The sequence below is a fragment of the Leopardus geoffroyi genome, chromosome C2, assembly GCF_018350155.1.
Source record: "Leopardus geoffroyi isolate Oge1 chromosome C2, O.geoffroyi_Oge1_pat1.0, whole genome shotgun sequence".
NCBI classification, from domain to species: domain Eukaryota; kingdom Metazoa; phylum Chordata; class Mammalia; order Carnivora; family Felidae; genus Leopardus; species Leopardus geoffroyi.
The window spans coordinates 96,000,847-96,013,300 of NC_059333.1; the positions used below are offsets into that span (position 1 = coordinate 96,000,847).

The following is a 12,454-nucleotide window of genomic DNA, read 5'->3' on the forward strand; positions in this document are numbered from 1 at the left end:
TTTGAAAGTTTGCTATCTTCACTGATCCTCTCTGGAATGTAAAAGTATGCATTGCAGTTTTAACCTCCTAGTGCTTTAGGTTTTTTTAAAGCAATTTACTTCTACTTGAACAAGCAGTAAGACAGGCCCAAGCCATCAGGTTTTCTGTTAACCCTTAGTTTCAAATCTTCATGCCCATACTAACATTTCACCTTTCCAATGCTCCTAAGTAGAATTCTCTCAAATTCCAAACCACAACTTAATTCAAGGGAAGGGGAATACTTCAGGGCACTGATTATCGAATATGATTTAATACAACGATATTAGGACTGGATTATTTCTGGTAAGCACCGGAGTTAGAACTTACGTAAAAATACGACTAAAAATCATAGACTTTAAAATTCGGTTCCTCCTCTTCTCTCTTTGCAGTATCTCACCCTATCAAATGGTCCTTGAAGAAACACTGACAAAGAAGCGTTCACAAATTTTTAATTTACACATACATAACCTCATCTCGGCGAGACATACGTACCTAATGCACATCCCTGAAAACCCATCAACTTTACTCTTCAATAATAATTCCTATGTCTAATACACAGGCATCCAGATACACTTCTTGAACTTAAGACGATGAAGGTAAACCTGACTTTGAGAACCAGAGTCTTTAGGCCTTCTGACAACCAAAAGGGCCAGCAAACTAAAGTAGTCCTGTCTTCTAAACCTATAGCAAACTCAGTTAACTAAGGCATCACTCGGAATCCACTCTCAGCCCCGAACACATTCAGCCTTAATGACGTAAAGTCCTTGTAAATCTCTTAGCAGGCGAGTCTCTCTCGAACCCACCAGGTGGACCTACTCTATTCCAAGGCTCCTCCCTGGGACCCTAATCTGGACCAACAGCCGCGCGACTCCCGGGCGTCCTGCAACACACCGTGGGGTGCCCCAACCTAGCGCCTCTTGCTCCTCCCCGGACCACTTGGTCACCCACCCCGAGTCCCCAGAGTCGCCCGCCCAGACCAATCCGCCCACAACATATCCAGCCCCTCACCCTCCCCTCCTCCAGTCCAAGTCGAGCGGGCCTTTCCTCTCCCCTCCCACTCCCACGCCTACTCTGGGAGACTCACCCGCGATAGTAGGCTTTAACCCGGACCTGGTGAGAATGATCTCCGCTGCCGCCGCCTGCGATCGGGTGAGCCATGGTACTGCTGTCCCTCTGGGTCGGCATCTCCTTACTCCCCCGCCTGAACGCCGGAGGCCAAGGGTGCGGGGTGCGCGCCGGGTGCCGTGGGGCACTCTGCTACCCGAGCTTCACCCAGAGCTGCGGCTGCCGCTCGCCTACCTGTCCACTCCGCCCGCGGCGCGGACCCAAGGGTCGCCGTGCCGGGGCAGCCGGAACCGCGCGGCTCCTCCCGCCGCCCGGGCCCAGCACGCCTCCCCGCTTGGGTCCCTCCCACCTCGCTTGCTCCAAAGGCCCACATTCCGGGGGAGGGCGGGCGCAACCATCGATCCAACTCAAGGAGCCTCAACGCCCGGCTGAACCATTCTTACAGGGGCTAGAAAAATGGAGAGAGAGGATGGGAGACGCTGCCTGTCACATCAGATAGGCCGGGAGGGGGCCTTTCGTGGAAGCTGTGACTGAGGAAATGCCAAAGTTCTCCGTAAAAAAGCCCTATTCCTACAGGAAAAAGAGTAGGTGACAAAGACTACGGCATCTCACCCCGGTTTCCTAACTTGGTCGCGTCCGCGGTCAGCCGACTAGGGACTGGGGTAGATTTGCCCTGCGGGTTTCTGGGACTTGGAGTCCCGGTGGGATTCTGGGACTGGGGGATCTCTGTGTAGGAAACCATCCTCCCCTTCCAGCCGACTGTGTCACCAGTTTGTACGCCGTCGGGAGTATTCGGCTTGGAAACCCTGAATCGAGCTTGGTTATCTGAGGTCACTGGAAATGATTGGGCATCGTCACGATCTACACTTTGTTCTCTGATGAATTTTCCCTTCCAATTACATATATCATCTCAATCATACAGTGCCTTTTTGGGGAACATTGGTTACAGGCTCAGCACAGGCTCTTTTATGGAAAGAATTTAATAATATATGAAACAAATGTAATAATGAACGTAATAAAGGAGGCAACTCATCTAGAAGGTATGATGGAAGACCGACGTTTCTTCCTTTGCAGCCCCCAATATCCCTTGTATATTGCCATTGCATGGAACAGGTTCACAATAATTATCCAATCCATCCACCGGTATTTATTTTCTATAAACACTGGCTCACCGAAGTTTACAATATAAAGAACCCGTCCTTGTAGCCTAGTCTCTGACCTTCCACTGATCTTGGCTCTGTCACATATTGCAATTACAGGTAGCATGAATCCAGCTCCTGCATAAGTCCCAGTACCAATACATGCTGAAAAGGTTGGAATAATCAAGGTAATACCTTTCTTTACTATGATAAAATAGGGTTGGAGGATTAACTCATCAGAGTTAGGTGTGACACTTAGTCTGGCATGATGTCCTTCAACTGCTACAAACTTGGATTATAAACTCTTAATAAAAATTCCTATGGGGGGGGGGGGTGCCTGGACAACTCAGTCTTGGAGCATTCGGCTCTTGATCTCATGGTTGTAATTTCAATCCCCAAGTTGGGTGTAGAGATTGCTTAAAAATAAAATCTTAAAAAAAAAAAAGAGTGTTGGGGTTTGTTTATGCCTTTTTTCTATCAAGATAATATAATCATGTTTTTTATCCTTTATTCTATTGATATATGTTACATTAACTGATTTTTGGACATAGGCCAACTTTGCATTCCTAGGACAAATCTCAACTGGTTATGGCATATAATCCTTTTTATAGGTTGCTCCATTCAGTTTGCTAGTATTTTGTTGAGGAATTTTTAATTTGTACTCATAAGAACTGTTTCCTTTAGCTCTTTGAACATAATTATAATAGCTGTTTTGAAGTCTTTGTCTGCTAAGTCCAATATCTTTGTCCTCTCAATGGCACTTTCTATGTGTCTGGGTCCCAATCACCTGTCTGTATGTCTCACTATTTTATTTACATTCCCATTTTAGCAACTCTGGAGACTGATCCGTACTGGCTCCAGGGCTTGTTGTCATTGTTGTTCTTGGCTTGTTCATTTGTTTAGTGACTTGGCCAGACTAGTTCTGTATAGTCTGTGTCCCCCACAGTGTGCAGGAGGCTCTGATGTCTCCTCAGTGCTTCCGTGTGCACACTGTTACCCTGAATCCTCCTCCCTCCACTGGGGATGACAGTGGTTTTAGTCAGGTTCTCTTTGACTTTCCCCCATCTTCCTATCACAGCTTTTGGCTGGTTTGCCTTTATTGATATTACTCCCAACTGTGAGCCTCCACTAATTGGTAAATGATTGCCCCACTACTTCTGACAATGCCCTAGGGCATAAATTGCTCCATTGTCTGAGCCAATGGTCATTTTTTATTTATAATTTTCTTCAGTTATGGTTGTTTCACTGGGGAGAATATATAGGAAGCTCCTCATGTTTCCATTCTGGAAGTGCTCTGACATTGATCTTTAAAGTCAATGTGATGCAATTAAAACAGAAGGCACAAAGAGTTATGCATATAGGATGATCAGGTCACAGAAATTATGTTATTTTTAGTAACAACAACAACAACAAAAATCCCTGGCAACTATTGAGCCATCTCTTTAGCTTAGAGAACACAGAACTCTGTAAAAAGGTTTAAAAGGAACATGGCATCGCATTGATCATATCTTTAGGAAAGTTTGACTTCCTTGCTGCAGATTAAGCTGCTCTAACAAGAATAATCAGAAGAGCTTGACCTTTATGTTCAGTCTCAATTAGCCTCACCAGTGTGCCCTGCAGTCAGGATCAAATAGGAAAATTTGTTTGCCATGTTCTTTATGTCAACTAACAAATCCTGCTACTGGATTTCTGTGGTCTCTTCCTAAATTGAGAATCAAATGATATAAAATGTGAAGTCAATGGTAGACCCTGTGAACAAGTCTCCCACAGCCCATTTTCTTTCTGTTGTACTTGAAACAGTGTTTACTAATACCCTCAGCTTTGGTTAAGCCTGTGGCCCTTAACCTAGCATTCTTCAGTGGTTACATTGAGCAGGGGATAATGTCATTAAAAGGAGAAAAAAAGTGTTTCAACTGCAATTCCTGATCATTTGAGCGAGGGGGGGCACTTTGTGACTTGCAGAGATAAACATTGAGTGCTAGGCTGAATTAACCTGCCTTTGGCTCACTGCAATAACTTTAATCGTAAAAATTAGTTAATCCTCAAATCCACAGGCTTAAGAGATTTTAAAGATTTTGGCCAACGTTTTCTCATTTTGTGATCACAAGAGTACTTGTCCCAATGTAAGGCAAAAATAACCTGCTTGGAAAATGGTGAATGAGATAATAAATAGTAGACACAGGTCCCTTGTGATAGTGTCTTAATATTACATTGTTTCATTTAACCTTCAAGAGCAGCCGCAAAACTCCTGAGTAGAGTTCTGACAGCTGAGGTTAGTGAAAGAGTTTAGTTTTTATTGTGTTAATTCACCTTGCCTCTTCAGAATGGAGAGCTGACAATACCCCCATGACTTTCTCTTTCCCCTTCTTGTGTCCTCTCACTGCCCTATTGACATTGCCTACTTTATCTTCAAGTTATCTGAGTATTCCCTTCACTCCAGCCTTGCAAACTTATTTCCGTTATGGGTCCCCAAATTAACTCCCACACCACAGAGAATGACATATAGCAGTTTTAGCCTTAACTTGTTTTGCTTTTGGAATAACTTTGAAGCACCTGGCTGGCTCAGTTGGTAGAGCATGCAACACTTAATGCTGGGGTCTTGAGTTCAAGCCCCATGTAGGCTGTAGAGATTACTTTAAAAATACAATCTTGCGGGGCGCCTGGGTGGCGCAGTCGGTTAAGCGTCCGACTTCAGCCAGGTCACGATCTCGCAGTCCGTGAGTTCGAGCCCCGCGTCGGGCTCTGGGCTGATGGCTTGGAGCCTGTTTCCGATTCTGTGTCTCCCTCTCTCTCTGCCCCTCCCCCGTTCATGCTCTGTCTCTCTCTGTCCCAAAAAAATAAATAAACGTTGAAAAAAAAATTTTTTTAAATACAATCTTGGGGTGCCTGGGTGGCTCAGTTGGGTAAGCACTGGACTTCGGCACAAGTCAAATTTCACGGTTCGTGAGTTCAGGCCCCAGGTTGGGCTCTGCTCTGACAGTGCAGAACCTACTTCTGATCCTGTCTCTCTCTCTCTCTCTCTCTCCCTTCCCTTTCTCTCTCTTTCTCAAAAATAAATAAACATTTAAAAAATAATAATAAGTAAATAAAATAAAATCTTTAAGGGGCATCTGGGTGGCTCAGTTGGTTAAGCGGCTGGCTCTTGATTTAGGCTCAGGTCATCATCTCCTGGTTTGTGAGTTCAAGCCCTACATCAGGCTCCATACTGACAGTGCAGAGCCTGCTTGGGATTCTCCTTCTCTCCCTCATCTCTGCCCTTCCCCCACTCATTCTCTCTCTCTCTCTCTCTCAAAATAAGTAAATAAACTTGAAAAAATAAAATAAAATCTTGGGGCACCTCGGTGGCTCAGTTGAGCATTCTACTTTGGCTCAGGTCATGATCTCGCGGTCAAGGAGTCAAGTCCCGTGTCGGACTCTGTGCTGACATCTCAGAGCCTGGAGCCTACTTCAGTTCTGTGTCTCCCTCTCTCTCTGCCCCTCCCAAGCTTGCACTCTGTCTCCTCTCTCTCTCTCTCTCTCTCTGTCTCTCTCTCAAAAATAAGTAAACATTAAACAAAATTTAAAAATAATAATAAAATAAAATCTTAAAAAATAAAATGTCTTCCCTTTGAACTTAAAGAATTTTAATATTCATGTCTATATTCCCTGATAATCACGGAAAATGAAGCTCATTTACACCAATGACAACATAGTCCTGTCTTTGTATATATAGTACCATATATAGTATCCTCTGCTTAGTCTGAAATGCCCTCCCATGCTCAGTCCCCACCAGTCCTGGCCAAATGCCACTCTTTCTCTAGGAACCATTTACAAACTCACCTCTGCTCCCTAGGCCGTTACATACCCATTCTCTTCATTTTTCCTCTTTGTACTCCTGCTCTACATTCTGCTTATATATCATATATAGCACACGCATTGCACAGTATCATAGTTTATTTTCTTGCTGGCATGTTCATAATGCTGGAACTGTAATTGGTTCATCACTGTGTCCCCTGTACCTAGCCCATATTGAGCTCTCAGTAATGTCTATCGACACTGAACAATACCACTTTGCTTCATTTTTCTTAAATTTTTTTTTCAACGTTTATTTATTTTTAAGACAGAGCATGAACAGGGGAGGGGCAGAGAGAGAGGGAGACACAGAATCTGAAACAGGCTGCAGGCTCTGAGCGGTCAGCACAGAGCCCGACGCAGGGCTCGAACTCACAGGCCGTGAGATCATGACCTGAGCCGAAGTCGGACGCTCAACCGACCGAGCCACCCAGGCGCCCCTCATTTTTCTTATCTGTAAGAAAAGGATAAGCTTTTGACTTATTTGATAAGGATGTCCTGAGGCTGGGCTACTTAACTAATTTTTTTTTTTTTTAAGTTTATTTATTATGAGAGAGAGCGAGTGCACCAGGGGAGAGATGGAGAGGGGGGAGAGAGAAAGTCTCAAGCAGACTCTGTGCTGTCAGTGCAGAGCTGGGTGCAGGGCTCAGTCTCACTAACCAGAAGATCATGACCTGAGCCGAAATCAAGAGTTGTATGCTTAACCAACTGAGCCATTCAGGCGCCCCTAATTACTTAATTCCTAAAATATAAAGCCACGCTATGTTAATACAAAAAACTCCTGAAAGAAGATGTTTGTTTTAATGAGCCATCAGTGGAGAGTTCCATTAAGTGGTAGAGTCAGTAATGCAAAAAATTATAAAACATTTACTTAAAAAAATTTAAAAAAAAAAATTTTTTTTTTCAACGTTTATTTATTTTTGGGACAGAGAGAGACAGAGCATGAACGGGGGAGGGGCAGAGAGAGAGGGAGACACAGAATCGGAAACAGGCTCCAGGCTCTGAGCCATCAGCCCAGAGCCTGACGCGGGGCTCGAACTCACGGACCGCGAGATCGTGACCTGGCTGAAGTCGGACGCTTAACCGACTGCGCCACCCAGGCACCCCCTTTTTTTTTTTTAATTTTTTTTTCAACGTTTATTTATTTTTGGGACAGAGAGAGACAGAGCATGAACGGGGAGGGGCAGAGAGAGAGGGAGACACAGAATCGGAAACAAAAAAAATTTTTTTAAATGTTTATTAATTTTTGAGAAAGAGAGAGAGACAGAGTGCAAGTCAGGGAGAGGCAGAAAGAGAGGGAGACACAGAATCCGAAGCACGCTCCAGGCTCCAAGCTGTCAGCACAGAACCTGACGTGGGGCTCAAACTCACAAACCACGAGATCGTGACCTGAGCCGAAGTCAGATGCTTAACCGACTGAGCCACCCAGGCATGCCTATAAAACATTTACTGGATGAAAGTTGCTGAATATTCAAAGAGGTCAAAGAAATCTCAACATAGTTAACTCCTATTGGGTTAATTGGTGCCAGGCACTATTGTCTCCTTTTCAAGACAGGTCCAATCCAGATAGAATGTCAGGACGTATACCAATAAAGAGGGAAAAAATGCAAAATAGCAAGCTGTGTGCCCCAAGCGATAAAGAAAAATTGCAACAGCTCATGAATACCACCTTGTCTTCTCTGGGATCCAGAAGAACCCACTTGTGTCTGGCTAGATTGAAAGGCACAAAGTTGACTGGTAAAATGACATTGTTGAAAGAGCCTCCATTAACCCATAAAAACTTGAATTTGAAGTATCACTGTCTACTGATGTTTGCATACCAAGTATGCTGTCACCAGCAGCAAAAAACCGTTAAATGTAAGCTACCCTCCAAATTTGAAAAAGCACACCTGTTCTTGAGGCTGGCACATTCAACTGAAAATGTAAACCTTGTCTAATAAATTCTCTGTGCTCCAGCCACCCAGCCACCCCATCACAGGGCTTTTTCAGTAATCTAGTTCTCTCTTACAGCCTCTGGAGTAACTCCTCTCCCCAGCAAGGTTGCTAACCCATCTCTCCTCCCATGGAGGACTTGCTTATTTTCTCCACAGCCTCCACCTACTTCCTATTGGATTCAAATGCTTTCGTATTGAATTTCTGTTGACCTTGAATTAAACCATATTCTATTTTGGGCCACAGAGAAATCAGAGGAAAAAACAGAGCTCATAGTCTATAATGATTTCTGGCTGCTTAATCACACATACGGTGTCATTAGGAACAGCACTCCAGAGATCAAGCTGCCTGTTAGTTCACCTGCACCCGGCGCTTATCATCCTGCAACTTGAGCATGAGATATTTTACTGGATTCGTATGGCTTCTTATTCCAGATAGTAACAAACTACGAATCATTCTATACTTAAATCAGCAAAGGGCTCCAGACACAGAGACTTTCAAAGCAGGACCACTGTCTTCATTAGGTACCTCAAGAGCAGGAATCTTACCTTTTAATGTCTTTTGGCATTTAGAAAATTCTAGGTATTCAACATGTAGTACATTGTTTAACCTGACATTTGAATAATTTTACGTCGGTTCATGTCCACTTAAATACTAAAATTCATCTTCGTGAAAGAGGAAGGAAGCTGGCAACACCAAACCAGCAGAGCAAGTCTTTATTTTCTGTTTGCCTTTGAGCTGTTAAAGCTGTGACCTGAAAAGTTAGTTCAACTTGCTGAGCAATCTATTTACTCAAGTCAAACACAACTTGTAAGGAAGTGACTCTCATTTTACCCAACTTGGAATCTTTCAGCTAGAATCATGGGTGGGTAGAATTTACTAACTAAGAAGTTACTTTGTGTCATCTAAATCAGGCTTCTCAGACTTTCACATGCATACAAATTAGGTGGGGATTTTATCAAAGTGTAGATTCTGATTTAAAAGGTGTAGAATGGGACCCAGATTCTGCATTTCAAACCATTGTTGGTGGGTTGCTTATGCTGCTGGTCCACTGATGAGTTTGAGGAGCAAAAAGTCTAGGCCTCATTTTGTCCAGAGAAGTGAAATGACAATGATTTTATCATTGCTCCAAAGTGTTTCAATGATTAGCATAATTTTAAAATGTCATGAATTTGAAATAGGGAATGAGCGGTTTCTGGAAGATGAAGAAAAAAGTTAACTTCACAAAATTCTTAGTTTTATTTTATTTTATTTTATTTTATTTTATTTGTTTCTTATTTGTTTTCCATGATCTAACCATGTAGGAACATGCTGTCTGGATGTGTTGTAATTAGAGAATCACTTTAACCCACACATAATTTGTTCTCATCACAATCAATTAATAGGCTCACTGTATTCCCATAGATGCATGACTGTATACTGAGTATCAGGTCATGACATACTCATTCTGTCTCATTCAGCAACCTTTTATTTCATCTCAATTTAAAATTTTAACTCTGGGTGGCTGGCTGGCTCAATCAGTAGAAAATGTGACTCTTGGCCTCCGGGTTGTGAGTTTGAGCCCCGTGTTGGATGTAGAGTTTATTTAAAAAATAAAATCTTTAAAAATAAAAAGAATAAGTAACATTTTAACTCAAACACTTTCAAAGATTTTGGTTATGTCCTGCAAAGCACTATTCAGTATGAGGCTAGATTATTCTGTCTTCTTTTTCCACCTCATAACTAGAAAGCAAGCTTGATTTAAGGAGAGAAACAGGATGTCTTTTTCTACTTTCTGACTGAGTAATTTATAACTATAACGCAGAGTTCCCTTGAGAGTTAGTTTAATTTACTCAATTCCTAGAGGAATGCTGCCAATCTTTTTTATCCTTTTAATAGAATTTAAAAGCTTTAATAGTAATATTAAGAAATATTTAAGTATACATCTGTACTAAATTATTGGGTCTCTAGTCTCTCCATTCCTCTAGGAAGGCAAGTAAAGAGGCACTAGAAAATTTCCAAAAGACAGAAGATTCTTTTCCCTTGAGCCTCTCACCCTGAGCATCTGAGTAAGCTGCCTTATTATCTGTGGAACGGGGAAAACAGAATGACACTTAGGCCGACTAGCTTCTGATTTTAAACATGAATTATTTAAATATGCAAATAATATCAAGAAACATGTACTGCAGGTCTCCTAGGCACAAGGCTCTATGTTTCATACAATAAAATGTAAAATCCAAATTTTGCCACTAAGTCTAGGTGAGATAGTCTACTTAGGAAGGTCACACATAAACCTGTGATAAATAATAATTCAAGATTATATAACAATTCAAAGCAACAGGGCAATACAGAAGACATTGCTAATTTGTGCAAAAGCAAGTATGATCTATAGAAATTCAGAGAGAGGAGTAATTATGTACAGCTAGGTTGGAGGAATTTTGTTTTCAATCTCTGATAGCAGTTATCTCTGAAGATAAGTGTGATATAAAACAGAAGCAATTGTCTTTCATCTGGAAGGGACTTATCAAGGACTAACTGAAAAAATGCTTTATCAAGGACTCACTGAAAAGTCCTTTGTTAACTTGTAATAGAATGTAATTTCAAAGAGATCCGGGTCCCTCTGGCAAATTTACATGAGATAGGCCACAGGCTGCTACTTAGCCCTTTCAAGGTCTGCTTTTGTCTTACTGAAAAACGAGGGGGCCCATGATCTCCAAAATCCATTCCAGTCTAGAATTATAAGATTCTGGGGCCTCTTAGGAACTTCTGGTTTGAAAAATTCACTAAACTGTGAGCTTTCTTTCTGTATAAAACTTCCCCAGGACCCAGCAAAGCCTATGGCAGTTAGTATTTGTTGGTCGACACTAGGAATTTCCAATCAGATTTTCATTCATTGAACATGTTAGTTGAGAGTTTACTATGTCATACTCCCATGCTGGACATGGAGATAGGACTACAAGAAACTCAACCCTAGGAAGTTTACAGTAGTAGATGTATGTCAACATTTACTGAAAAACATGTGGTAAGTGGTGCCTGGGTGCCTCAGTTGGTTAAGCATCCAACTTTTGATTTCAGCTCAGGTCACGATGTCACAGTGCTTGGGATCAAGCCCCGTGTTGGGCTCTGCACTGACAGCACAGGGTCTGCTTGGGATTCTCTCTCTCCCTCTCCCACTGACCCTCACCCGCTTGTGTATGCTCTTGTTCTCTCTCTCTCTCTCTCTCTCTCTCTATCAAAATAAATAAATAAACATTAAAAATAAAATCAAATCATGTGGCAAGGGCCAACCCAATTAAATTGGGGGAAATAATTGTTGTTGTTGTTGTTGTTCTTGTTCTTGTTGTTTAACAAATGATGCCAGAACAATTGGATATCCATGTACAAAAAAATTAAGTTGGACCCCTTACTCAAACCATTACAAAAATTAACTCAAAGTGGATTAAAAATCTAAATGTAAGAGCCTAAATTATAAAACTCTTGGAAGAAAACGTAGTAAATCTTTGTGACCTAAGATTAGGCAATGGTTTCTTAGACTGACACCAGAAACACTAATAACAAAAGAAAAAGATAAGTAGAACTTCATCAAAATTAAAAACGCTGGTATTTCAAAGGACACCATCAAGAAAGTGAAAAATCATCCCACAGAATGTGAGAATATATTTGCAAATCACATATCTGATATGGTACTAGTATTCAGATATTTAAGTAACTCTTAACAACTAAACCGTAAAAAGACACATAACTCAATTTCTCTTTGTGGGCAAAGGATTTGAATAAATATTTCCCTAAAGAAAACATACAAATGGCCAATGAAAACATGAAAAAGTACTCATCATTAGTCATTTGAGAAATGCAGCTCAAAATCACAATGAGATGCTACTTCATACCCACTAGTTTGACTATAATCAGAAGGTGGATAATAACAAATGTTGGCAAAGATGAGCAAAAGTTGGAACCCTCATGCATTGCTGGCGGGAATCTAAACTGGTGAAGCTGCTTTAGAAACAGCTGGACTATTCCTTAAGATATAAAACACCGAGTATGACCCAGACATTCCACTCTTAGTTATATAACCAAGAAAATTAAAAACATATGTCTGCACAAAAACTAATACATAGAGGTGCTATTTGTAATAGCTAAAAAGTGAAATCAAACCAAATATCTATTAATTAAAGAATGGATAACAAAATGTGGTATATCCATAAAATGGAATCATATTTATCTGCAAAAAGGAATTAAGTCCTGAAAGATATGACGATGTTGAATATTTTATGCTAAGAAGCCACATCCTGTGTAATTCCATTTATATTAAATGTCCAGAATAAGCAAATCCAAAGGAACAAAAAGCAGATTAGTGGTTGCCAGGGATTGCAGAGAAGGTGAATGAAGAATGATTGCTGGGGGGCCTCAGTAGCTCCATTGGTTGATCTTTGGACTCTTGATTTTGGCTCTTAGTTCATGATCTCACAGTTCATTGGTTTGAGCCCCA

General features: G+C 41.5%; 2 protein-coding genes across 2 annotated transcripts in view; one reads left to right on the forward strand and one right to left on the reverse strand.

Moving 5' to 3' along the window:
* The window catches only part of PRKCI (protein kinase C iota), a 69,355-nt gene extending 67,900 nt beyond the window's left edge, over window positions 1-1,455 (reverse strand). Inside the window, exon 1 of the mRNA XM_045503013.1 lies at window positions 1,104-1,455. Within this exon, the coding sequence (XP_045358969.1) occupies window positions 1,104-1,204 (101 nt within the window). The 5' untranslated portion in view covers window positions 1,205-1,455. The remainder of the gene's footprint in view (window positions 1-1,103) is intronic.
* Window positions 1,456-2,392: 937 nt separating this feature from the next.
* PHC3 (polyhomeotic homolog 3) overlaps window positions 2,393-12,454 on the forward strand; it is a 105,300-nt gene continuing 95,238 nt past the window's right edge. Inside the window, exon 1 of the mRNA XM_045503009.1 lies at window positions 2,393-2,411. The gene's annotated coding sequence lies outside the window, so the exon portion shown is untranslated. The remainder of the gene's footprint in view (window positions 2,412-12,454) is intronic.